This window comes from Elephantulus edwardii, unplaced genomic scaffold (genome assembly GCF_000299155.1).
Source record: "Elephantulus edwardii isolate Elephantulus edwardi_28Jun2011 unplaced genomic scaffold, EleEdw1.0 scaffold00086, whole genome shotgun sequence".
Lineage (NCBI taxonomy): Eukaryota > Metazoa > Chordata > Mammalia > Macroscelidea > Macroscelididae > Elephantulus > Elephantulus edwardii.
Window position 1 is genome coordinate 9,087,165 of NW_006399836.1, and position 25,904 is coordinate 9,113,068.

The 25,904-nt window shown below is 54.2% G+C and overlaps 2 protein-coding genes across 2 annotated transcripts in view; both read right to left on the reverse strand.

Moving 5' to 3' along the window:
- Positions 1-2,246, reverse strand: part of PDXP (pyridoxal (pyridoxine, vitamin B6) phosphatase) — a 7,455-nt gene extending 5,209 nt beyond the window's left edge. Inside the window, exon 1 of the mRNA XM_006890136.1 lies at positions 1,694-2,246. Within this exon, the coding sequence (XP_006890198.1) occupies positions 1,694-2,246 (553 nt within the window). The remainder of the gene's footprint in view (positions 1-1,693) is intronic.
- Positions 2,247-6,698: 4,452 nt separating this feature from the next.
- On the reverse strand, positions 6,699-23,684 carry SH3BP1 (SH3-domain binding protein 1). The gene is made up of 18 exons (XM_006890137.1): positions 23,613-23,684; positions 22,441-22,483; positions 21,924-22,028; positions 20,291-20,367; positions 19,939-20,050; positions 19,770-19,846; positions 19,040-19,178; positions 18,409-18,477; positions 18,191-18,281; positions 17,619-17,764; positions 13,784-13,895; positions 13,315-13,396; positions 13,128-13,208; positions 12,190-12,306; positions 10,443-10,540; positions 9,924-10,101; positions 8,875-8,969; positions 6,699-7,093 (listed from the first exon to the last, which is right to left on the reverse strand). The coding sequence occupies exons 1-18, from the start codon at positions 23,669-23,671 to the stop codon at positions 6,699-6,701; spliced, it is 2,076 nt and encodes a 691-aa protein (XP_006890199.1). The 5' UTR covers positions 23,672-23,684.
- Between the last annotated feature and the right edge of the window lie 2,220 nt (positions 23,685-25,904).

The following is a 25,904-nucleotide window of genomic DNA, read 5'->3' on the forward strand; positions in this document are numbered from 1 at the left end:
TTTTTTTTAATGCCGCACATTCAAAGCTGTGTCATTTAGCTGTGCATAAACGCATTGGCAGTGCTGTTTGTTAAGCCTCTGCCTCCCCCTTTAGGCTGTGGGAGTGACCAGCAGGGTTAGAACCACAGCCAGGCAAGTGCTTACTCAAGGGGCCTGAGTTCAAGTGAAGGACTGTGACAGACCTCGGGCTCACCCCAGCTCAACACCACACTTCCTGAGACTGGGGGAGGGGGACCCTCAAGCTCACAGCCTTAGCTTAAGCTTTCAGGCCTCCTGGGTGTATGTGTGGGGGAATCACTACTCAAAGAAAGACCCAGGGCAGCCAGGAGCTGCTGCAACGGAGCCCTGACCAGAGTCCTTAGTTTGGGTTTATGGAGGGCTGACGCCAAGGTAGAAAGCAATTCAACCAAAAGGTTAGTGGTTTGAATACACCCCAGGGCACCTCTGAAGAAAGGCCTGGCAACCTACTGCCCCAAAATCAGCCACTGGAAACCCTATGGAGTGCAGCGTGACTCTGATACACAAATCGACTCCATGGCAACTGGCTTGAGGTGGTCTGTGGCAGAGTGAGAACCGGTCTAGAACTATCGATTCCTAGCCTGCTACTGAGTCTATCAAAATCCACATACTGTTCCAGGCTCAGCATCTTTGCTCTTTGTCTTGCAAGACACCCCCTCCAGGCAGTCCTCCCACCTCCCCATTCTAACACAAGGTCCATCCCTCCTCACTCTGGACGACCCTGCCTCCCAGCATCTGGCACTGATGACCATCTGGGGCAAAGCCAGCAGGGGGATGTGTGATGGAGACCAGCCTAGTGACTGTCCCCACCCACTCACTGCTGAGCTAGCCAAACTTCCGCCTTCAATGTACAGGGGTCACTGGCTGCCACTGTCGCCTCTGCAGGGCTCATCACCCACACAGAAAGCTGCAGTGAATAAGCCTGCTGACCAAGGGGTTGCAAGAGTCAAGTTCAAGTTCCTGAGCTCTGACACAGACTCCATAGAGCTGGCTCGTTTTTCCTGTCTTAGCCTCAATTTCTGAAACTGAAAAATGGGAATACCTCCATCTACAGGGCTAGCCGGAAATAAGAATGACAGCCATCAACGCGCCTTATGAAGATTTGAAGCAGGGCATGGCTCTGGTTGTAACTTACATCTGGGTACCAACTAGGTGTCACTCTTCCTCCGACCAGACTGGCATGGTTAGGCCTCCCATAGTGCACCCAGGATGGAGATGTTTGGAGAGGTTATGTAATGTAACAAATTAAGCGGAGCTGGAACTTGAACCCAGGTCAAACTCCACCTCCCATGAGCCTCACAAACCAACGTCCTCTGACGAGGAAGGGGTTCTAATCCTCACACAGGGGGCAACCAGACTAGGTCGCCAACCCTTCAACCTCATTCCCATGTGGGTGGGGCAAAATGACGGGTATCCCTGAGAGCTGTCCAGAGAGCTAGACTAGCCCGTTGAGCCTCCACAAGGGGCCCGAGCATTTTCCTGATCTGTCATATGGCTACTCCAGCTCTGTCTCTCAAGGGGCTGTAAGGAAGGAGCCCCCCCTCGAATCTCTGGTCACTGTCACCTACAGATGCCCATTGCCCATCTCTCCTACTTCCCCAGAGGTGGAAGTTAAAGCGCAAGGCACACTTCCTTCCACCCACGTCTTAGGTTCACGGCGGGGCCCCGTGCTCACCGGGGGTTCGGCTGCCATCACTGAGCGGGTGCCACGGGTCGCGGTCAGTGGCCACGAGCAGGCAGTCGGGGTCACGCAGGTGCGCGCACGCCTCGCTCAGCTTGGCAAAGGAGAAGTGCTCGTCGTAGCCCACTAGCACGGCGCGCACGCGCGGGTCCTCGCCGGGGTCCCCGGCCACGCGCAGCCCCGCGGCGCGCAGCTCGGCTCGCAGCCCCTCGCCGCCAAGCACGAACACGGCGCCGGGCGCGGCGCACAGGCGCTGGCGCAGCAGGCGCGCGGCGCACAGCGCGGAGCTGAAGAGCTGCTCAGCGCGCAGCCCCCTGAAGCCGAGGCGCGCGAAGCGCAGGGCCAGCTCGGGCCGCGCGCGCCGGCTGTTGTTGCTCACGAATAGCGCCTCCTTCTCGGCCCGCGCCAGCCGCTCCAGCAGCTCCGGGGCGCCGGCCACGACGCACTCGCCGTTCCACAGCACGCCGTCGCAGTCAAACAGGACCCCCTGCGCCCGGCCCAGCACGTCGCGCAGGGCCGCGCCGCGTAACCGCTCACAGCGCGCCATGCAGCCGGCCGGCCGCCTGCACGCCCGCACCGTGCCACTCTCCCGCGGCGGGCGCAGCGCGCTCACCAGCCGCGCGCTCGCCTCCCCGAGGCTGCCAATCGGAGTGCAGGACAGCTTGGGAGGCGGGGCCACGGCCTGGCCTGCGGCCAATGGAGGCGAACGCTGGGGAGAGGAACCGGGCCGCGAGCAAACGAAGCCCCGGAGAAAAGAGCGGAGTCGCGCCTGCTAACGAAGGTAACCAATGAACAACTAGTCTGCTCTCTTGGCCCGCCTCTTAGCTGGGCTGGGCCAGTCACTACCCAGACAGACCGATTCTCTCTCTCTCTATCCTGGATGGCTGTCAACCTCTTACAACTAACCTCTCACAGGGTGGGAGGCTGGGAGACTTCTGCTCCTCTCAACCAATAAGAAACTACGAATAGAAAATGCAGCCCGTCTAGCCTGTCCCCCAGCCAGTCAGAAGCGTAGAGGAGCCGGTTGCTAGGGGGGGAAAGTAGATGCTAAGGGAGATGCTGCCTTTGGGTAAAATTTCATTGCCCTCTGAACCGTAGACGCTGCAGTCATGAGAGATCCTCACTGCCTGGGAAGCAGTGAGGGTGTGGTGAAAAGAGAGGAGCCTGATGTCAGTTTGGGAGCTGGAGCCCTTGGAGTAGACCAGTGCTTTCTGTACAATAGAATCCCCTGGGCAACTTAAATTTGATAGATAGAGAGATAGAGAGATAGATGATAGATATATACTTGTTAAGTGCCGTCCAGTCGCAGGCGACTCATAGCGACCCTATGAAGGAAAGTCTTTAACGCTTGGGTGTCTCTCATCCTCTCTCCAGGTTTTCCGGAGGCAAGCTATTACGGAAGTGGATATAGAGATACAGAGATGAGATAGATAGAGATAGAGATAGAGATAGAGATAGAGGTAGGGAAAGGGAAAGAGAGATAGATGATAGAGATAGAGAGAGAGAGATACATTAGCAAGATGCTAGATCTCAAGTGTACAGCCCAATGGCTTTTGACAAATGACTTTTTAAAATACCAAATCCAGAGTCCAGAGATTAGGATTTACTGGATTTTGCACCAATAAACCCCCTTAAACAAGCCACTCGTGCAATTATTTCCAGGGGCATGATATGGACGAAAAAGACATGTTTCTGAAGAAGGTGGTTGTGTAGTTAGATGCCATGGAGTAGACTACCTCACAGCGACCCTATAAACAAGAGCTGAACCTTGCTCTATTCTGTGCCATCCTTATTATTATCTCTGATATGCTGCAGTCCACTGTTACATTGTGCCGATGTATCTTGTTGAAGCTTTCTTTCCCTCTCTTCCCTTAATCCTCCACCTTGCAAAGTGTGTTTGTTTTTTCCAAGTACTGGCACCTCCTGACAACTTTCACCATCTTTGCAGCTAAGGAGCACCCTGGTTGCACTTTCTCCAACACAGACTTGTTTTTCTTTTGACAGTCCATGGAATGTGCAGTACTCTTCTCCAAAACCACAATTCAAAGACATCAATTCTTCTGTTACCCTTATTCATTGTCCAACTTTCAGATGCATAGAAAGCAATTGAAAATACCATGTTTGCAACAGGCACACTTTAGTCTTTGAACTGACATCTCGGGTCTTTGGAAGTTAGATGAGATGCTTAAGAGCCATCTAGGATAGAGAATCCGTCTGTGGTCTGCATTGGTTGGCCATGAGGCAGGTAAAAGAGCTGGCTACTTGTTCAGTGGTCATTTTCGATAGAAGGTCCAACTCCACTCCTTTCTCTTTTATGAGATCCTTGACATCAGATTTTCCCAGTGCAATATGTCTTTTGATTTCTTGTCTACTATTACCATGGCTGTTGATTGTAGATCCAAAAAAAATTAAAAATGTAATTACTGGCAACCTCAATCTTCTATCTATATTGATGTTATCTATGGGTCCAGTGGTGAGGATTTTTGTTTTCTTGAAAATGTAATCCATACTGAAGACTTTTTACTTCGATCTTCTGCAGTAAGTGCTTCAAGTCCTTTTAAGTCTGCAAGCAAGGTTATGTCATCTGTATAATGAAGGTTATTGCTGAATTTTCTTCCAATCCTGATGCCACATACGTGTTTATACAGTCCAGTTTCTCAAATGATTTCCTCAGCAGCATACTGATTGGATAGGTTTGGAGAAAGGATAGAATTCTGATTCACACCTTTCCTGATTTTAAACCATGCAGTGTTCTTTTGTTCTATTCTGACAACAGCTTCTTACCCTTTGTATAGGTTTCACATGAGGACAATTAAGTGTTCTGGAATTTTCATTCTTCTCAATATTATAATTTATTATGATCCACAGTCAAATATCTTTGCACAGTGATAAAACACAGATAAACTTTTTTTCTTTTCTTTTTCGGGTACTCTCTGCTTTCAGCCAAGATGCATCGCACATCAGTAATACCTCTGGTGCCACAGCCTCTCTTCTTAATCCAGTCTGAATGTCTTGCAGTTGCCTGTGGATGTACTATTGCAATCATTTTCCAACACTTCATCAAGACTCTACTTGCATGTGATATTAATGATTGTTGTGTGCTGTCAAGTGTCTTGCAGATATTGTTCAGTAATTTCTACATTCTCTTGGGTGTGGGGCAGGCTCATTTGTTTTTCATTACATGAGGGTTCCTACTGTGACATCTGAACAGGGTTCAGATCTTTTTGCTCAAAGGGTCGCTGAGTCGTACTCGACCTGAAAGCACCTAACAGCAACTCTGAGGACAGACCTGGGCAAGCAGCAGGCTGTCACCAGGAGATGGAAGGAGCTGGTGCCGCAGCAGCAAATGTCCCAGGCTGTTGACACAGTCTCCCTCTTGGAGGAGGAGGGTTTCCCTCATCTTACAATGTTTAAAGTGTGGAATGAAGGTGAACTGGGATCCACAGGATTGCAATCTAACGGTGTCCGCCAACCTTCGAGAACTTGCTGAAAACCTATTTGACCCCAGGAGCAAGTGGTGAACAAAAGACCTGGGGAAAGATATGACTGTTACCCAGGTTTTGACATTCAGCTGCTTTCTGTGCCCAAAGTCCCAAGCTTATTGTTCCTGGCCCTGGGCATCCCACACATTGAACAGTCATCCTGCAATCTTTGCACTCACTCAGCTTCTCAAAGAGGCTCTTTCCTTCCTCCAGGAAGCCTTCGTGGTCTCTACTTCACCCCCTTCACACACACAGAGTTGGGGTTGGCTGCCCAGCCCCCAGGTGTTCAGTCAGGACCCTGGACTCTATTGCAAAGTCGACCCATCTATTGTCAAGTCGATCCGTGTGCTGGTTTCCAGATTTGTGGGGGTAAGGACGTCCCCGAGGTTCTGGCCCAGAGCAGCTCTAGTCACAGAATTTGTAGGCAGAGCACACAGCAGGATGGGAAGATAACAGCCACTGCCACCTTCTAGAAGGCATGGCTGTGCCCAGGGTGGTGCCAGTGCCTCTGGGGGGATTTCAACTGCCAACCTTTCAGCTCTTAGTCAAGCTCTTCAGCATCTGCACCACTCTTAGAATATTGTGGGGTGGAATTTGTTATGTCGCCTCACAGATGAGAGAGGCTAAGGGATAAAAGGACTAAGGCCAGGCTTTGAATTTAGTCAGACCGGGTCCCAACCCCAAGCTCCATGCCATGTGACCTGACAGGCTCCTTCTTTCTCTGTCTCCTGTGTGTGAACAAGAGGCAATGGTGCCTACTTCACAGGGAGATGAGGCAGACATAATGTCTATGTATCTCAAAACTAAAACCAGTGCTGTCAAGTGCACCAAGAGACGCACAGAGATTCTACAGGATGCTTGTAGTTTCCAAGGCTGTAAATCTTTATGGAAGCAGATTCCCACCACTTCCCCCGGTGCAGCTGCTGGGGGGCTCGAACTGCCAGCCTTTCAGTTGACAGCTAAGTGCCTAACCACTGTGCCAGCATATACAGTAAGTGCTAAGAATGTTGGCTGCTGTTATTCCAGGCAGAAAGAAAGAAGGAAAGAAAGGAGGCCAAGAATCAGTAATCGTTTCCTCATTATGAAAGTGGCTTCTTTATTTCCAGGACAGAAAAGAAAACTATCATTTGGGCCGCTGCTCCAGTTTTGTCCAAAATAATTTATTTACCAGCCTTACAAAAAATACATCAGCAAGAGAAAAATAAAGTCCTGTTAGGAACAGGCACGCCTCTCTTTCCTTCAGGCGCTCCCCTGCGACCCTGCCAGAGAGTGGGGAGTTGAGTTGGGTGTGGGGCCCCCCAAGCTCAGGGTGGGAGAGGAGAAGGTCTGGAAGTGGGGGGGGGGATGTCCTGAGTCCTCCTCGCCATGGGGGCCGGCCCAGCGGGGACACTGAGGCACTTGCAGGCAAAGGCTGAAGACCCTCACCCTTGGGAGTGGTGAGGGCTGGGTCCTAGGAGGGCAAAGTGGGGAGAAAAAGGGAGTGCCAGGGGTTGGCTGGGGGTGGGGATGCCACCAGCTCAGTCAGTCTCTGAGGTGATGCTTCTGGGACGTGGCTGAGGGGGCACTGGTGGGGAAGTGGTGACCTTCCCTCCTCCCACAGGGGTCCCTCCCTCCAAGTCACCCTGAGGGAGAACACTTGAGGAACCTGGGCTGGGGGAGGCTGGTCCTGGGGAGGCCGGCGAACGTCGACTCGGGCGCCGGGCAGGCTGAGGGGGCACAGGGGGTAACGGGGGTGGCACAGTGGGGGCCCGGAGGCTGCTGCTGACCAGCCGGCGGGGCAGAGCCTGGGGGGTCACAGGGCTGCCAGAGCCAGGGGGTGGGGGGGGGGGTGGGGGTGGAGCTGGAGGGGAGGAGCGGGTGCTGGCTACTTGAGGGGGCAGCATGGTCGGCCGGGCCGGGGCTTGGCGCTTGACTGTGGAGGAAGGAAAGGGCAGGTTAAACACTCAGCACCTTGCCTGGAGTAAACACACAGAGCTCACTCCCACCTCAGGACCTCTGTACCCAACACCTTCCTGTCCCTTCTCCCCTCAGAGCCCATGTTAACCACCAGTTACAGAGGCCACCTCACTTACTCCTGTTTCCCTGTCATACCACCCAGTTTTGCCTTCCTCACTGGACTGCCGACCCTCTGCCATAATCTCACCAGGTTTTACTTTACTTGGTCCCTGTCTATCTCCCTGGTTGAATGTCGGCTGGCTGAGGGCAGCTCGAGGGCTTCCCAGGGGAGGCCACTCAGGTGGGCTGAATAAGTGCAGGCCACGACCTCTCCTCCAGGACAACTGAGACTCACTCACTCCTCGCAGAAGCCCACCAGAACTACCTGACCCAGCTCTCGAAGAGCCCACCTTCCACTGTGGAGCTGGGGGATGGAGAGGGAGCTGGGCCCCAGGTGGGAGCAGGAGAGCTGAACCCAGCTCTGCCTCCACTGTGCGGACTTGGGATCAATCATTTGCCCCCTGGGCTTCTGTTTCCTCATCAGTAAAACAGAGTGGAAGACTTCCTAATACCGACGTGAGGAGTGCCCCAAGAGAGGCAGGGTCAGTGCTCTGAGGGTTTGGGGGCCTGTGCTCAGGTGAGCTAGAAGCCTGCTGCACCCTCCTTCTAGGAAAGGTTTCTGTGGCATGTACCCCGCTTCTACTGGTCCAGCTGTTACATCTGCTCAGGCGTCTACAGTGTGAAAATGCCAACATCTCCAGGCCCACACCCAGTATAGGTGGTGGCTGGCCCCCTGAACTCCCGGCCTCTCACCTGTCTGGCTTTAGACCAAGTCAACAGGTGAGGGCACCAGAGGGCTTCATGCCCTCTCCCCTCTCTCACGGCTTTCAGACTCCTCTTCACTACGTGGCCTCTGGGTCACGGCCAGGGCGGGGATGCATGTCCTGACACTAACAACAGCTAACCTTACTGAGGATTTTACTACATGTTATGGGCCCAGCACTCTCCCTGCCTCCCTATTTAATTCTCTGAACAGCCCCACAAGCTAAATGCAGCTCTTGTTCCCATTACACAGAAAGGGAAGCAGAGGCCAAGGCTGCTCAGTCAGAGAGGCAGAAGAGCTGGCATCTCACCCAGAAACCAGGCCTGGAACCCTAAACCCTTGACCCTTTCCATTACTGGGCCCCTACACTTCTTCTTGTTGTTCGGTGCCATGAGTCGAGTATGACTCATAGAGACCCTATGACCCTATGAACAACAGATCTGAACCCTGTTCTATCCTGTGCCATCCTCACACTTCCTGACACACAAGAGCCCATTGCAACAGTCACTGTGTCAATCTGCCTTGTTGAGGGTCTTCCTCTCTTTTGCCAACCCTCCACCCTTCCCAACATCATGTCCCTCTCCAAGGAATAGACCGGCCCAGTAACATGTCCAAAGTATGAGAATCGGGGTGAGCTCTGGTAGTATAGTGGCAAGAAGCTGCACTGTAATCCCAAAGGTGGCGGTTTGAATCCACCAGATGCTCCGCTGGAGAAGGAGGGACAATCTCCTTCTGTACCACTCAGATCTGATTTGATGGTGTACACACGTACACACACACACACACACACACACACACACACACAGTATGAGAAGTGAAGCCTCATCATTCTTGCCTCCAAAGAGTGCTCTGGCTGCCCTGTGTGGGCTGGAAAAATGGGGTGACCCGGAACTGCCCACCTTCTGTCTCCCCAGCTCCTCCTACAGCCAGCTCACCTTTCCGAGTGACATCCTCTGCTGGGGCAGCTGCTTCTGGGGCGTTCCTGCTGACTTTGGGGGAGGCTGGTCTGGGGGGTGCCTCGGACTCTGCCCTGCTGAGGGAGTTGGGGGAAAGGTCAGGTTAGGATCGGACTGGCCATTTTGTATGGGTCCCCAGACAGAGGCTACGTCCTCTGAGCACATGTTCCCCACTGCCCTGTGGCTCGGTCCCCAGGCTTGGTCTTCCGGCACGCGTCAGAATTTGTGTTCACAGAACCCACATGTCACTATGTGACCCTGAGAGCGTCTCCAGGTCCTCTGTGGCACCCCACTTGCCTAGCAGCTGAGGCTGAGATGGGAAGTAGACAACAGGGCCTCCTGTCTCCCTCAGCCCCTGGCTGAAGAGAAGCAGAAGTGCGTCCACATGACCATGCATCCCTCGCGTCCTCCAGGTTGTACCTCCTCAAGGGGGTTGCTCCTGACCCCACAACGATGTAGTTTTCTGCCTATCCACTTCCCCAGCTTCATTTTCGTGTAGAACTTTCTTTACCCTCTGACTTTGCACTACACGTTTATAAGTGTATTTGTTTCTTATCCATCTCCCTACCACCTGGAAAGCAAGTTCTCAGGGCAGAATTTGTCTCTCTCCCTCATCTGAGGAAATTCGTGATTTGGGCACCTGCAGGCAGCCATGAAGCTAACAACATAGTCCTTCCTTTTGGATTTAAAAGACTAAACAAAAGACTAGAAGGCATTTTCAAATCCTAGGAAAAAAAGCCCCTTGTTTTCTCAAATCCAAGCAGCAGGGGGCGCCAGGGTGTGTGTGTGGAAGCACCTGGCACATAGTAGGTGCTCATTAAACAGTCTTTCAACAAGTGAGTGAACAAGTCAGAGGCTGAGAGGAATACCAACCTCTGAGCAGCCACTCTACCAGAAAACTCAGTCTTTGGGATAATTATGCCAATAGTTACATTTCCCAAAATGCAACTGTCGGTGCTGAGAGACAGTGCCTCAGACTTGAGGTCTAGGGGGCCAGTGTGGGGTCATTCACATCCCTCAGTTCTCACCTTTCCTTGGTAGCGACCGAGGCCGGGGCTGGGACTGGGGCTGTGGCTGGAACCAGAGCTGGGGTGGTGGCCGGAGTGGACACAGCAGAGGCTGGAAGCTCCTCAGAGGCTGGCCTGTTGCCCAGCTTGTCTTGGAGGTCAAGGCCTGAGAACAGGCCTGACATGTTGAAGTTAATGTCTAGAGACAGGAGGGAGCAGCACACTTTAATTTCTAGAACCTTCACCAGCCTTCCACCTCACCCTGTAGCAAGGCCACAATCCCTTTTCCCAGAAATGATGCAGGCCACATGTTTTCCTTCCCACACACTCATGCTCCCTTCAACAACCTCACAAAGCAGGTGGCAGCAGTCCCATTTTACAGATGAAAAACTGAGGCTGAGACAGAGGGGAGGAGAAGCAACCTCCTCCGAGCCTCAGGAGAGTTCCTGGGGCTGCCAGGCACTACACCCGGGTTTACAGAGATCTGGAGTGGGCAGAGGGAGGGCAGGGCCTGGCCATTCACAAAGCCAGGAGCTTTACCTTCTGGGAAGAGGGTGTCTGCATTCTGTATGAGAGCCTCCACCACGCCTACGACCTGGATAGAAGACACGGAGGCTGCATCCAGCTGAGCCTGGTCCCTGGGACAAAAGTGAAAAGGAAGTATCCATTTAGCATACTTGTGGTGATCTTAACTCTCCTTCTGGTCCTGTGATGGACACTGGAGACACAATTGTGGGTTGAGTCCCACAAATATCCTGTTCTCTAAAAGCTCACAGACCACAGCTGAAGCCAGTGGGCTGCACACGTGTACATCAGCCCCTTCTGTTACCCACGGCAGGCATCACTAGTCAATCATGGCACCCTTCTCAGCTCTGGGCAGCCCCTTCCAATCAATCACACTGAACACATGCGATGAAGTTTTTGCCATCCATCAACTCAACTCCTGTTGAGTTAGAATCAACTCATAGCTGACCCTCCAGTGAGTTTTCAGAGACTGTAAGTGGCCTGACAGATTGCCCATCTTTCTCTCTCTCTCTCTTTTTTTATATTTCCACTCATTCATTGTTGCACTTTTCTCCCCTCCTAACCCTCCCCCTAGTACACTACCCTCTTGGAAAAGTAAAAGACAAATTCTTTCATTGTTTTACAAACCCTCCCCCCAGGTCCACTCTACTATGCAGCCTTCGCTCTGGACTCTTGTTGTTACAAAAATACCTAATCACATATCCCTTTTAAACAGTTTTCTCCCTCATCTGTTTCAATGCAGCATACATTATTGAACCAATCTTTCTCAGTCTCTCCCCAACCCCAATGTCAGTCCTGTTTTACAACAGTGGCACCATGCAGTATTTGTGCTTTTGTTACTGAGATATTTCACTCAGCATAATGTCCTCCAGGGTCACCCATTTTGAATAATATTGCATGAGGTCCTTGTTTTTCAATGCAGTGTAGTATTCCATTGTGTGAATATACCACAGCTTCTCTATCCATTCATTTGTTGATGGGTACTTAGGTTGTTTCCAACTCCTTGCTATTGTGAACAGAGCCACGATAAACATGGGTGTGCATATATCTGCTTGGATGTCAGTTATGGTTTCTTTTGGGTATATTCCCAGTAGTGGAACGGCTGCGTCAAATGGTGTCACTATTTGCAACTTTTTGAGAAAGCACCATACCGCCTTCCACAGTGGTTGCGCCATTTTACACTCCCACCAACAGTGAATAAGGGTTCCAGTTTCTCCACAACCTCGTCAGCATTTGTTGCTTGCTGTTCTGTTAAATTTTGCTATTCTGACTGGGGTGAGATGATATCTCATAGTTGTTTTGGCCCACCTTTCTCTTATAGAGATGATTGTGGATTCGAACTATATGCCTTTGAGTTGGCAGCACACCTTCTTTACCCATAGGCCACCAGAGCTCCCTGGTCAGATGTAAACTGACTTTTCACACACCACTGCTATTTTCTGATCCATTTTCTCACCTAGTCCTCAAAGTTCACACCCTCAAAGCTTGTTATTTGCTCCCAGTTTTACAGAGGAGGTTCAAAGAGTGACTTCTCCCAGGAACATTTCCATAGGGTGGAACGGAGAACTAGAACTACACCTTGGGGCTCCCAGGCCCTCAGCACCCCAGGACTGCTACTGCCCAGGATGCCTGTCTCCAAAGACCAGCCTAGAGAATGGAGTTGCTGGGGAAACTGAGGCCAAGGGAACAAAGAGTATGAGGAGCTTGGGGTGGGGCCCCTGCCCTTCTCCACTGGCTTCTTCCACTGGGGTCCCTTACTCACCCTTCTTTCTCCGGCGGCCACAGCAAGTTGGGCCCCAGGACGATGGCGATGTTGCTGGGAGTCATCTTGTTCACCTCCTGCTCCTCGGCCAGGCGGGCCAGGAACTTCATCAGGTACCTGGGGGCGGGGGTGGACCTGGGTCAGCATCACAGCATCTTGGACCATGAACGTACAAGAGGTCTGAGAATTTTCCAGTCAGTCAGAGAATTCCAGGGCAAGGAAGACACTGCTGGAAGGGCCCACGTAGGACGGCTGGTGGATATTTAAGAGTTAACTCAGCAGGTCTATTGAGTGTTAACTACACACAGGTGGCGAGCCACGCTGCGAATCCTCCAGCCACAGAGGGGACAGGGACTCTTCCGACCCACGGCTTCCAGATGTGAACGCTGTGGCTCAGAGGTTAAGTTGCCTGCCTGCTCACAGGGGCAGTTCTGGCTTCAAGGGCTCAAAGGGGCGTGCTGAGTTCAATGTCCAGTATCAAAAGCTACAACTGGCATTTCAAGGGGGAGCTCTGGTGGCCCAGTGGAAAGAAGCTGTGCTGCAATGCCAAAGGCACGTGGTTCAAACCCGCTGGCTGTTCTGAAGGGAGAAGGACGGGCAGTCTCCTCCCGTGTAGTTTACTGCCTCTGAAACCCTCCGAGGGTCAGCGATGGGTCGGTTCTGACTTGATGGCACACAACAAGAAGTATATCAGAGGTGATTTTTCAGGATGTGACAAACGTTTGATTAAAAGAGCGAGGCCATTTAAACAATGTTTTAAAATGCCAAAAAATGACTGTAAAAACAGGACTGTGGAAATAGCAGAAATCTGGGGCCTCCTGCCCTGTCTTATACCTGGGCGCTAAGAGACACAGTCCCAGAGCAAAGAGCAGGATGCAAACCCAGTCTCCACTGGTCTCTGGCTGTGGCGGAGGGGCGAGCTGGTGGGGGCCACTCACCTGAGGTTGTTGAGGTTCTCACGGGGCAGGCATCTGCACACCTCTCGGAGGCCCTCCAGCCGGGCTCCCGGCTCCTTCAGGCTGAGGACGGAGGGACAGCTGGTGAGCCAAACCTACAGTTATCTTCCCCCTCCCCCAACCCGGCAGCCTCCTCCTCCCCAGCCCTCCTTGTCCTCATCTTCTTCACCTGGCTGCCTTCATCCAATCATCGTAGAGTTCAAAGGTCATCAGGGGCTCAGGCAGCTCCCTCAGATAGGACTTGAGGGCACCTGAAGAGGAGGAGGTGATCAGAGACCATCCCTAGTCCTTCACCCCGTCCATCCCTGGTCCCCAGCTTTCTCTACCTCCAGCCGTTGTTTACACTAAACTGTCTAGGGCTGATGGTTTCCTGGGGCCATAATCCTCTCTGTGCATGGACACTGTTGCCAGATAAATGGGCACACACCATTTATAAATAATGTCAACAGCCCATCATGGAACCTACATTAAGAACTAACTGGGGGTTATGGAGCCCATGTCAAAAAAGAACCTTCATGCCCCCTCAGGCAACTTTTCAACAGAACACCAGGCTGTCAGCCAGGTTCTTGGCATCATTATGGGCAGCCACAGGGAAGGACGTGCCACCGCCACCCTCCCCGGGCTCCAGTGACCGGCACCTGCGACAGCGTGGTGGTCAGAGCAGAACTCCTCCAGGCTGCTGGGGTCCTGCGCCATCGTCTGCTTCAGACGCTTCAGCACGGAGGCCCCGGGGGCCAGGCGGAAGAGGCCCTGTAAGGAAGGGGAGCGGAGTGGGGGTGCTGTGAGGGTAAGCTGGCTGCCAGGCCCTCATGTGCTTATGGTCTGGGGGGACTGCTGGTCCTCAGCGCCCCCCCCCCCAGAGGATCCTTCAATCTCAAGGTCGAGAACCCGGAGCAAAGGCAGGCTCTGGGATGTCTAGGAGGAGCTGGGGAAGCGGGCTCGAGAGAGGCCTAAGTCGTCCTCCGAGTATTACTGGCTTCCCAGAGGATCCATCCTTAAAGGAGCCTTGGTGGGATAATGGTTAATACACTTGGCTGAAAAAGAAACCAAAAAAAAGGTACAAATCTTTAAGTGAGCTCTGGTGGCCTAGTGGTAAGAAGCTGCACTGCAATCCCAAAGGTAAGTGGCTCGAATCCACCAGACACTCTGCTGGAGAAGGAGGGGCAATCTCCTCCTGTGCCACTCAGATCCAATTCAACGGTATACAACAACAACAACAACAACAAAAACCTGGCTCTAACCTCAAGATCAGCAGTCTGAACTGACCAGCTGCTTTTTGGGGTGAGGGCTGCGGTAGTCTGCTTCTAATCTGTGGGCTGAGCGGGCCATCCTCAGAGTCTTCCTAGGCAGTCTCAATAGCTATTGATTAAGAGGTCGGTGGTTCAATTCCACCCAAAGGCCCAAGGGATCAAGTCCTGGTGATCACTTGTGAAGAACCAGCCACTGGAAACCCTCCAGAGTGAGTTCTCTAATGTACATGGGTTCAGTTGAATCAGGGTAGACTTGAAGGGCTTAAGGGGCTTGAGGTCTGACATGGTTGAACAGCGTCCCCCTGAAGTATATGCTTAAGTAGGTGTGCTCCGGGGTTGTATCCGTTTCTCCATACCTATTTAATCTGTATGCTGAACAGATCATTCAAGAAGGTGGATTCTGTGAAGATCAATATGGCATCTGCATCAGAGGACTCATCAATAACCACTGTTACGTAACAGACACAACCTTGCCTGCAGGAAGTGAGGACCTGAACGCTTACCGGGGAAGAGCAAAGACTACAGCCTTCAACACATCAAGAAAACAACAGTCCTCGCCACTGGGCCAAGGGGCAACATCACGAAAGCTGGAGAAAAGACTAAAGTGTCAATGATTTCATTTTACTTGGATCCACAATCAACACCCATGATAGCGGCAGACAAGAAATCAAAAGACATGTTGCCTGTTGGTGGGACTGTAAAATGGTACAATCACTCTGGAAGGCAGTTTGGCGCTTCCTCAAGAAGCAGAACACTGAAATTCCATATGACCCAGCGATTTCACTCCTAGGAATATACTCAAAGAAAATTAGAACTGAGACACAAACCAAGATTTGTACGCCAATATTCATAGCGGCATTATTCACCATTGCAAGAAAAAGGAAACAGCCCAAATGTCCAACCACAATCCAATGTATTGCGAAATTGTGGTACATTCACATAATTAAATACTACGCAGCTCTCAAGAACAATGATTTACACATTACTATGTAACTTGGGAGGGAATGGAGAGAATGATGCTGAGGGAACTAACTCTCTCATAAGGACAAACAATGCATAAGACCATTACTGTAGAAATAGAAAAATACCTAGTAAAATGAGGATCCAAGATGGGGTGGGTGGGAGCAGAGGGGTGAGGATGGGCAGGGGGGAAATCACAGGGTCACACAGTTTTGTGGGTGGAGGGAGAGGGGTGGGTCAAGGAAATAGAAACGATCCAGCGGGGATCTGGAAAAGACAGGGCAATGGTGGGCACAGTTCAATAGTGATTAATTTTAAGGGAGCTCTGGTGGCCTAGTGGCAAGAAGCTGCACTACAATCCCAGAGGTACATGGTTCGAATCCACCAGATGCTTTGCTGGAGAAGGAGGGGCAATCTCCTCCTATACCAGTCAGATCCAATTTGATGATACACACACACACACACACACACACACACACACAAAACAAATAAATAGTGATTAATTTTATAAACATAATGAATGAGAATGATTGTAGGAAACAATGTGAATGAAGGATAGTATGAAACACAATGTATACTTTGTAAGCAAACCGATATAAAATAAAAATTTAAAACAAACCAACAACAACAGAAAAGATGTGCTGCACTGAGAAATCTGCTATCAAGGACTTCTCCAAAGTTCTAAAGAACAAGGAGGGAAATCTGGTGGCCTAGTGGCAAAAAGCTGCACTGCAATCCCAGAGGTACTAGGTTCAAATCCACCAGATGCTCTGCTAGAGAAGGAGGGGCCTCCTGTACCAGTCAGATCTGATTTGACCGTCGACAGACACACATAAAATAAAAAAATTGTGATTTTTTTTTAAAAAGAGCAAGGATGTCATGTTAAAGACTAAGGTACACTGATCCAAGCCACAGTATTTCCAATTGTTTCTGAAGCATAAAGACATTGACTAAAGACAATGGAAAAAGAATCCATGCCTTTGAGCTTTGGTGCTGGTGAAGAATGTTGGCTAGCCCGTGGATTGCCAGGACAACAGACAAATCTGACAGAAGTGGAACTAGGACGCTTCTTAGAGGCAAGGATGGTGAGACTTCATTTCACTGACTCTGGTTAGATTCTCAGGAGGAACTAGCTCTTGGAGAGAGATCATACTGGGAATGGTGGAAGGTCAGAGAAACAGAGGACCAGACCCACAACAAGATAGATCAACACGGTGGCTATCACGGCGGCCTCGTGCATGACAGATCAGGAGGACGGTGCAGGGAGGGCAGGGTGCCGCTCTGCCATCCACAGGGTCGCTGTCAGAGTTGACTTGATAGTCAACTGTCAGAGTTGATAGTCGCTGTCAGAGTTGACTCCCGACCAGAGTATGTGTTTCCACTCCTAACCCTTCTAACTCCACTTGGGCGTAGCAGCTCTTTGCATTAATGTGATATTATTCGTATGGTGGGTTGGCATCTGACTTCTTTTGAAATATAAGAGATGAAACAAGCAAGCTGGGGAAAGACAGATGCCATGCCATGCGAAGATTTCCAAAGAATCAGCAAGCGGAAGCTGAAGACATAAAGACCCTGCTGGAGAGCTGCCGGTGGGAGGAAGCTGCTCCCTGAGCCCTGAATTTCAATGTTCAACCTTCCAAACGATGAGAAAATATATCCTCTTGTTAATTAAACTGCTTCTGTGCTAGCAGCATGGGGGACTAAGACAGAGTTCAGCTCCCAGGACAAATTCAGACGTAACACCACCACCAGGACGCGAAGAGACTGACTTCTGGGGACAATGGTTGCAAGGCCACCTCCTCTCACGACTCTGGGTACATTTACCTCTTGGCTTGTCTCCTCCTTGTCAAACAGAGACAAAGAGGGCTCGCTCTGTCGTCTCTGAGGCAACTAGGTGGAACAAGAAATGCCAAGGGCATAGGGCAGGTGCCTGCAGCCAAGGGCACCCTGAAGAAAGAAATCAGTGGCCATCAGGTTGATGCCAACCTCTGGGGACTGTATGGGTGTCAAAGAAGACCTGCTCCAGAGGCTGTGAACTTTTGGAAGTAGATTGCCAGGCCTTTCTTTTGAGGCACCTCAGCAAGGATGCAAATTGCCACCCTCTTGGCTAGTAGCCGACCACAGACTCCTCATTAAAGGGAAAGGAGTTGGATTCAGCAGCAGGAGGTCAGGCTCCCCCAGGTCCTGTCTCTAATGGTGGGATGATACCCCCAGGGTGGAACAAGGGTCCCCACATCCCCCAGCTGCTCCAAGCAGGCCCCACCTCTTCCTTCATGCCCTCAGAAAGCAGCATCATGACGCAGGCCTCGATGGGCAGGGCGATGTCCCGGCCCAGCTCCTGCAGGTGGGTCCCCAGCGACACCCCATACACCCTGGAGAAGGGGGCGGCCGTCATCGAGGGGGAGGGGTCTGCAGGGACGAGACAGATCAGCGGCCCAGGGTCCTCCAAGCCCCTCCCCCAAGGAGCCAGGCCAGAGCAGACAAGGGGACCCCAAGTGACTCAAGGGGTTTCTGCTTTGGCCAATGACCCACTGCCCACCCAGTCATTCTGGCTTCACATCCTGCAATCTTCCTGTAGAGCTCAGATCTGCCCCTCCACTGTGACCACCCTCGTCTAGGCCTCTGTCACCACCCGTCTGCCTCCTAACATGTCTCTGGCCCCCTTTCTTCCAGCCCCATGAAGCAATCAAAGCAACTTCTCTCATACAACCTTAACCTGCCCTCTCCTGCTCAAAGCATCCATGGCTCCGTACAACCCTCAGGAAAAGAACCTGCTTCCCACCAAGTGCAGAGCAGGGCGGAGCGGGTGCCAGGTGGTCCCGCCTCTGTCCATACCTGACTGGCTGTGGTTCTCCCTCAGCTCGGCCAGGGCTGTGTCCAGTGAGCTCAGGGACTTGCGATGGTACTCAGCCTGGATCTCCAGGATCTGTGGAGGACCAGGGGTACCTCCAGCAGAAGGTAAGGGAAGCCGAGCCTTCTCCCCCAGAGCCCAGGACAGTAGGCCTCTTCCTCCTACCCTGCCCCGAGCTTTGTATGACTCCCATCAGACTCACGTGGATGAAATAGTTGGCGTAGGTGTCCTCCTTGGTGGCAAAGTGGTACAGGTCGGCCAAGTACTCATCCTTGGGACAGAGGGGAGTGGGCTTATACTGTGGGGCCTGGAGGGGCTGGAGGCCTGGCTGAGGCCTCCCCAAGCTAGATGGAGCCTCCCCTCTCTGCTAAGTCAGTAGTTGGGGGCGGCCCACAGTAACCCTCTAGAACTACTGCTTCTGGTCCTCACCGCCGTGTTCACATCCTTAGCTGAGGGCCTTACACAGCTCACCCTTCATTCATTTATCCACTTCTGCAGCAAACACCACACACTCATTCACTCAGCAAATACACTGCGGCCCCAGTGGATCACTGTCAAGGTGAAGTGCAGACAGAAGTGGCTACACAACAACAGTTAACACATTGTCGCAAATGACGGCAAATGTGTTTCTAAGAATGGTTGTCAATTTAAAAAGTGTGCGGCAACGCGTTAAGGGCGTGGACCCTCCTGTGCAATGGCCTGGGTTCAGATCCCGGTGCTACCTCTTGTGTGGCCTCGGGAAGATCTTGCCACTTGAGCTTCAGTTTTCTCATCTGCAAGATGGGGGCAGGCCCTACCTGCGCCCCTAAATCCAGCAGCCCCCAGGGCCTCACCTTGCACTGCTCCACCTTCCTCTTCAGCTCTTCCTCCTCCTCCTTCAGCGTCTCCATCTTGTTGGCCGTGGAGGTGTAACTGCCCGGTCCGCCTCCGAGGCCCTGACCGCCACCTGAGCTCTTGGCTGCCTGACCAAGCCTGGGAACAGTCCCCAAGTGGGGTGTCAGGGGCCCCACGTCCAGGGCCCCGTGTCCTCTACACACTGGACTCTGGGATTTAGAGGCACGTGTTGCAAGGAGGGACCAGTCCTTGGAGAGCACGTCATGCTTGGGAGGGTGGAGGGACAGCGCAAGAGAGGAAGACTCTCTAGAAGATGGATTGATTCAGTGACCGGGGTAATGGGGGGACAGGGGTGTGGGAGATGGTGAGATTGGCACAGGATAGGGCAGAGTTTAGGGATGTTGTACATAGGGTCGTTATGAGTTGCAGGCGACTCCATGGCACATAACAACAACAATAAACAAACTCTGGGACACCCCCCGTGGCAGGCTTGGTGCCCACAACCACCCAGCTTCAGCCACTGTTGACTGATGCCAATCCCTGACACGGGGGCTAGCCTCGCAGCACCTGCTAGTGTAAACACACACACACACACACACACACGCACGTGTGCACTCTCGCCTGTACCCTCGAACACGTGAGCGCCGCATGCACACTGTCCTGGCGTGGGTGGGGGAGGTGGGACGAGCCGTCCCGGGTGGGAACCCCACCAGCGGCTGTGACTCCCACCTGCTCTTGAGGGCGTTCCAGTCTGACACCAGCTTCTGCAGGCTCTTCTTGTGCTTAAGGATGGCGGGCAGCTCTTCCTGGGGGAGGCAGGCGCAGGGAGGGCTCAGGGCCTTAGGGAGGCAGGAGTTAGAGGCTGGGCAAACGGGGGAGTGGGCCGGGGGCAAGTCACCTCACTCAGCCTGCTGAGTGGCTGCAGGACGTCCTTCTCCAGGGTCATCTCAAACTCGGCCACGATGCAGGCCAGCTGGTTCTGGATGACACAGCTCATCTCTAAGGCCTTCCTGAAGGACACAGCACCCAGTGGGCCCTCAGCTCTCCTGCAACACATGCTAGACCCCCTCCCCACTGCTTCCCACCCCTCTTGTCTCACTGAGCTGCCCCCCTGTCCCCCCACCCCAAGACACTCTCTCCAGCATGGTCACCCATTCAGCCTGGATGCACTTGCTGATTTGAACCCCCACCTAGTTCAGATCCTGCCTTGAGATTCCCAGATGGAGGGTGGGACCCCTCCCCGGGCTTACCCCATGCTGGAGTCGGGGTCCAGCTCCTTGAAGCTCTCGGCCATGGTGGTGGACAGAGCCATGAGGGGCAGCTTTTTCTGCAGGGTGGGGAGGGTCAGGGCCGGAATGAATATGAGAGAGTGTGTGTGTGTGTGTGTGTGTGTGTGTGTGTGTGCATTTGAGCTCCCTCGCATGTATCTATCAAGCCTCCCTCCACCCTGCTGAGGACCCAGAGAGCCCCTGAGAGACAGAGCCCCACCGAGGCACTGCGCATGGACAGGGGAAAGGGAGCCTGGGGGGTCAGCGTCACGGGGGGGGGGGTTGGGTGGAAACAGCATGGCAACAAGGCACGGTGAGGATGAGGTCTCCTGGTAATGTTCAAAGCCCCCGCCACCTGGGGTCCACTTTCCTCTTCTCAAACAGAACAACCCAGTTGCTGTTGCATTGGTCTGACTCACAGAAACCCACGCGAGCCACAGCAGAACTGTGTGCCATCAGGGTTTCCAGTGGCTGCTTTGGGGGAGTAGATCACCATGCCTTTCTGCCGACGCACTTCTGGGTGTATTCAAACTGCCAATCAATCAGTTAGTAACTGAGCATGTTAATCATCTGTATCACCTAGGGGCTCCCATCCCCCCCCCACAGAAGCCATTAACTGGACACAGAGGCATGAACAAGGTCCAGTCCAGACCCAGATCAGAGAGGGTGGGGAGCTCTCTAAGGTCACACAGCAGAGGAAGAATGGAGAAGGCAGGAAGAAGGTACCTGGCTTTGGGCCTTTTCCCCTCTGTCTCAGCTATATGTGGCTGACCTGGCTACAGCGGAGGTCAAAACTCACTGCCTGCCCCTCAATTCTCCCCTCACTAGGGCTTGAGCCCGGGGGAGTGATGTGGGATATGCCCCTCGCTGTCCCGCCTACAGTTAGAATTAACTTCGCTTTTAGGGCTCAGATCTCAGCTTTGCCACTTCTTAGCTACGTGACCTTGGGCAAGTAACTTGAACTGGAAGCCTCACCTATGAAACAGAGCTGGCTAATAGAGGCAGCTTTTTTTTTCTGAGCTGTTGCCAGGACCAAGACCATTGGTCAGCAGATACTAGCCATTGATTAATATTAGTGACTATCACTTGAAAAAAATCTAGAGAGTTCTGGTAGCATAATGCATTCCATGTTCGGCTGTTACTGGAAGGGTCAGTGGTTTGAATCCACCAGCCACTCCTTGGAAGGGCAATGTGGCTATCTGCTCCCATGAAGATTTACGACACCGAACGGGGGAGGATTGCCATGAATGGGAATCAATCTGATGGCAGTGGGTCTTGGTTAATATTCAAAATCAAGTGCAAATGGTACACTTCCTCCAGGAAGCCCTCCCAGCTGTCTCAATATAGAGAGCTAGCTCTTTGACTAGACACAGGAGCTCAGGTGCTTGTCAGCGGCCCGGCCCTGGCTCATGGGGGTTGACGCAGACGGTGAGAGTCAAGAAGGGGCTTGGGGAAGGTGAGGAGAGGGGAGAGACAGGGTTGCACGAGAGAGAAGCAGCCTCTACCCAGGACCAGGGGCTCCACCTGGCAGGAGACTCCAGCCTCATTCAGTTTCCCCACTGGACAGAGGGACGTGGCCCAGTGAGATACCCTCCTCCCTGGCTCCGCCACTTACCACCCGCTTGTCCATGTCCGCCCCGCTCTGGCCCTGCAGACAGGCCTGTAGCCGCTTGTGGACATTGTGGGCTGCTCGCTTGGCCGGCTCCAGCCGCTGCTCCACCTGGGGTGGGGTGTCGGGGGTGGGGCTATGAATTCTGAGAGCTGCGGTGACCTAACCCCACATCTTTACTGATGGTTTTGCCATGTTTGTTTTTTACTCATAAGGACCCCATCTGTGATGAGCAGAACTGCCCCCCTGGGGTGTTCTAGGCTGGAACCCCGATAGGTGCACACTGCCAGGCGTTTCTGCTACAGAACCACCGGGTAGGTTTGAACTGCCAACCTTCCAGGGAGAACCCAGAACAAGGCACTGGGGCTCCTTCCACCCCTCCACTGTGCCTTTCCCTTCTCTCCTCCTGGGAACCCAGGGCCACCAGTCGGGGGGGGGGTGGGTGGTGACTCGCCTGGCCCCAGCCTCCCCTGGGCTCACAGCGCTCAAAGCTGCTCTCACAGGGCGCTGCCTGAACACGTACCTGCAGCAGGTCCTCCCCCAGGAACTCAGCAGTCTCCGGGGTGCTGTGAGGGAGAGAGCCGCTGCTGAGCTGGCCCAGGCTAGGGCCCCCCACCTTCCCCTGTCTCCCCCTGGCAAAGCATGGGACCCCACTTGCTGCTTCCAGAGCCTCTCCCAGGTGGGGTCCGCCCTAGTGGTTCATCTGTCTGCCTCTTCCCTGTCGGAGCACATTCCATGGACACAAGGCTTTTTCCTCCTCCACCCAGGACTTGACAGAGGGTTGTTGAAACTGAAGGGGGGGGGGGGTCAGGGGAGCCACCTCCCAGCTCTGCTCACTCCCTCAAATCCTCCCTGTGCTTGTCCCAGGACGGGGCCCCAGGCTGGCCCCAGAACGGGAAGTGTTGCAGCCCATTCCTGGGTTCCCGGCCTATCAGCCCCGCAGGCCTGTGCCTGCACCCACAGGCCCTCAGCACCCCCTGAACGTGACACATGGGACACGCAAGCCCGCAGCAAGGCTGCCAGGTTCACACGGGCAGGAGGCCAGAAGCAGGTCTCTGGACACCCAGAGAAGGGGAACTCCCCACCACGCTGAGGGAAGGCGAGAGAGGCAGGCCCTCTGTGTTCCCCAAACTTCCGGCCTTGGCTCCCCAGCACCAGAGCTGGGGTTAGGAGCAGGGGACCTGGGAGTGCTTCCACCTGAGTCGAGAAGCAAGAGCAAGCCGAGGAGCCAGGGGCCCCTGGACTGGGGGTGCAGGGCGCAGGGGCACAGCGGGCTGGGGACAGGCCCCTCCTCCACCAGGCCAGGACCCAGCTTCTCCCCTCCCCCAGGACCTGGCCCTTTGCGCCTCCTCTCCATCCCCCACCCGGCCACCAGACACGGCTAAACTGTTCCCATTGACCAGAGGGGATAAGTGAGGCCAGGGTGGCTGGTCCGCCGAGAGGCTCCCTGAGGCTGAACGCCCCAGCGCCCTTGGCTGGAGCGCTCGTCCTCCTACACCCCCTCCAATCAGACTCCCCCAAAGTCTCCCGCCTGCCCCTCCAGCGCTGCCGGGGAGCTGGAGAGTGGAGGAGGATGGCAGGGCTCCGGCCGGGCAGCGGGTGGCTGCTCCAGATGTCCTCAGCTCCCCCCACCCCGGGGTCCCCCCCCAGCGCCTCCCCCGCTCAGGTCCCGGGGACGGGGGCGCTGGCACTCACCGCCCCAGGCTGCCCGTGTGGGCCAGCTGCCGCATGCGATGCAGCTGCCTCTTCATCATCTTGGGGCCGGGCTGGGGGTCGAGGCGCCGCAGCCCCCGGCCCAGCCTGCTCTGCCCGCAGTGCCGATCGGCCCGGATGGGTGGGCGGCGCGCTGCGCTTCCTGGGCCGCCGCCGCGCTGCGCTCCCCGCCCCGCCCGCGGCTCCGCCCCCGGCCCCCAGGTCACTCCTCTCGCCAAGTTTGTTTGCTCGCTCTCCCCCGGCTTCCGGGGCCCCCCACGAGCCGGCCGGCCTCCCCCGACAGTGCGCGTCCAGCCCTCCGCCGGCCCGTCCGCAGGTCTGTGCGTCCAACTCCTCCTTCCGCCCCGCCTCGCCCTGGTGGCGGGAAGCAGGTAAGCCATTCCTGCCGCCACCGCACCCCGGGCCTCCCAGGTTCCTGCCACGCCTACCTGCAGGTCTTAAATTTAAATAACCTTTGCACCCCCAAAGGGGAAAGAGGGTTCGCAGCTGAGGCAGGACCTGGCCTGGCCCATCTGGGCCTAAACTCCTGTCCCCAAAGGGCCTCTGGGTCATCCTACATCCCTGCTGGGGCCACTCTCTGCTGGGTGGCCCCTGGACAATCTTAGGAAGGCTGAACTCAGGCTCTAATGACCTGGCTGGTCAGTTGTCCAGCTCTGGTTATCCTGGAGTGATCAGGAGACCCAGCCGACCCTCACTGCTCCTGTATGGGGTGTGCGTGCAGCCCGGCAGCCGGCAGCCGCAGCCCCACACCCCACACCCCACACCCCACACCCCAGTGGTTCCCTGACACTTCCGGCCCTAGGCACTGACCGGTCCCTCCACTTGTATCTTCTAAGTTTCCTCTAGGCCCTGCCTTGTCTTCATGTAAGGCATTGGGGTGCTGCTCTAAACTCCCCCAAGTTTAATAGTCCTGATGTTTTTGGCTCTCTACCCAAAGGTATACAGTAGGTGTTCCATGAATGCTGGTACAAGATGAGAGAGCCCGAGGGGGAAGAGAGGCTTTCCTTACTTACCCCGACCCATTGCACCCCAGGGTACCAGGGGTCCCATGTGGATTGTTTTGGGCAGGCACCTCTGCCAAGTCCCCAGCACTTTGCTCTGTTAGAGTTTTGGGGTCCCCTCTTTTTTGTTGTGTACGATGGAATCAGATCCGACTGGCACAGGAAGAGATTGCCCCTCTTTCTCCAGTAGAGAGCATCTGGTGGATTTGAACCACATGCCTTCAGGATTGCAGTGCAGCTTCTTGCCACTAGGCCACCAGATCTCTCTCTGTTAGACTTTTTAGTTCAGTCCCGGAAGGAACGCTTGTGTCTCTGCGGAGTGTGCATTCTCCTGAGGAAGGGTGTATGTCCCATCCAGTGGGCTCTTGGGAAGACAGGGCACTGTTTTGAGGGCAGGATGTTAGGTGGGCTCCCTACCGGGACACCCCACTTAAGCAGGTATAGCTGGTGGGTTTTCATTGCGGCCTCCTCCTATTATGGCCAGGTGCAGTGAGGGCCCTGAGAACATAGGTGTCTCATGTCTACATGGGTGCCCCCACCCTGTTCCAGCCTGATCTTGTCAGCTTCCTCAGCTGGCGTGAAGATCCTTGAGGGCAAGGCCTGCCTCCCTGTCCCTCCTAGGCCTGTCTAGGCTCGAGCTGCGGTCCTGGGCCAGGGAACAGTCGGTCCTTGTGAGCTAGAGGACCGTCTACTGTGGATACAGGCCGATCCACGTCTACTGTGGATACAGGCCGATCCACGCTCCAAGGCCACCTACGCCCTTGGCGTCCCAACCTTGCCCTGAGCGTCCTGCCAGGCAGACCGAGGCCCACCTGGGCTCCAGGCTCCAGGCAGATGCAGGGCCTGGGCAGCAAAGGTGGCTGGCTCGTCTGGATCTGGCTTGGGTGCGGCTGCTGGGCCTCTTGGCCGGGTGATGCGTGTATTTTAGGCCCTCCCTTGTCACACTGAGGATGCTGAATCATAGAAGGTTGGAAGGCTTGAAGATTGGGTCATTGACTGAGCCTTCGAAAGATGTTGTCATTGGAGACTTTGGGACTCACAAGTTTCTATCAGTGTCGGCTGGAACGGGCGACTCCTCAGAACTACAGCTGCAGAAGGGGGTCCTCAGAGGTGGGCAGCCAGCCCCTCGGCCCCTTCCCCTCATCACCAGGGGAAAATTGTAATGGATTTTAAGGATCTCTTGACTGGGGCCGGTCTCCAACAACCTGAGCTGGCTCCTGGAGGGCCTGGCCTTCTCTGGCTAATGCCCAGTTCTCCAGGGTCATTGTCATTC

Bases quoted from the DNA above. Each gene is read 5' to 3' on its own strand.
- SH3BP1 (XM_006890137.1), bottom strand. From the start codon at position 23,671: ATGATGAAGAGGCAGCTGCATCGCATGCGGCAGCTGGCCCACACGGGC. The intron at 19,847-19,938 runs GTGACTTGCCCC...TGCCTCCCCCAG, and splicing joins CACTCAGCAGGCTGAGTGAG to GAAGAGCTGCCCGCCATCCT. The intron at 13,397-13,783 runs GTGCCGGTCACT...CCTCCTCTTCAG, and splicing joins TGACCACCACGCTGTCGCAG to GTGCCCTCAAGTCCTATCTG.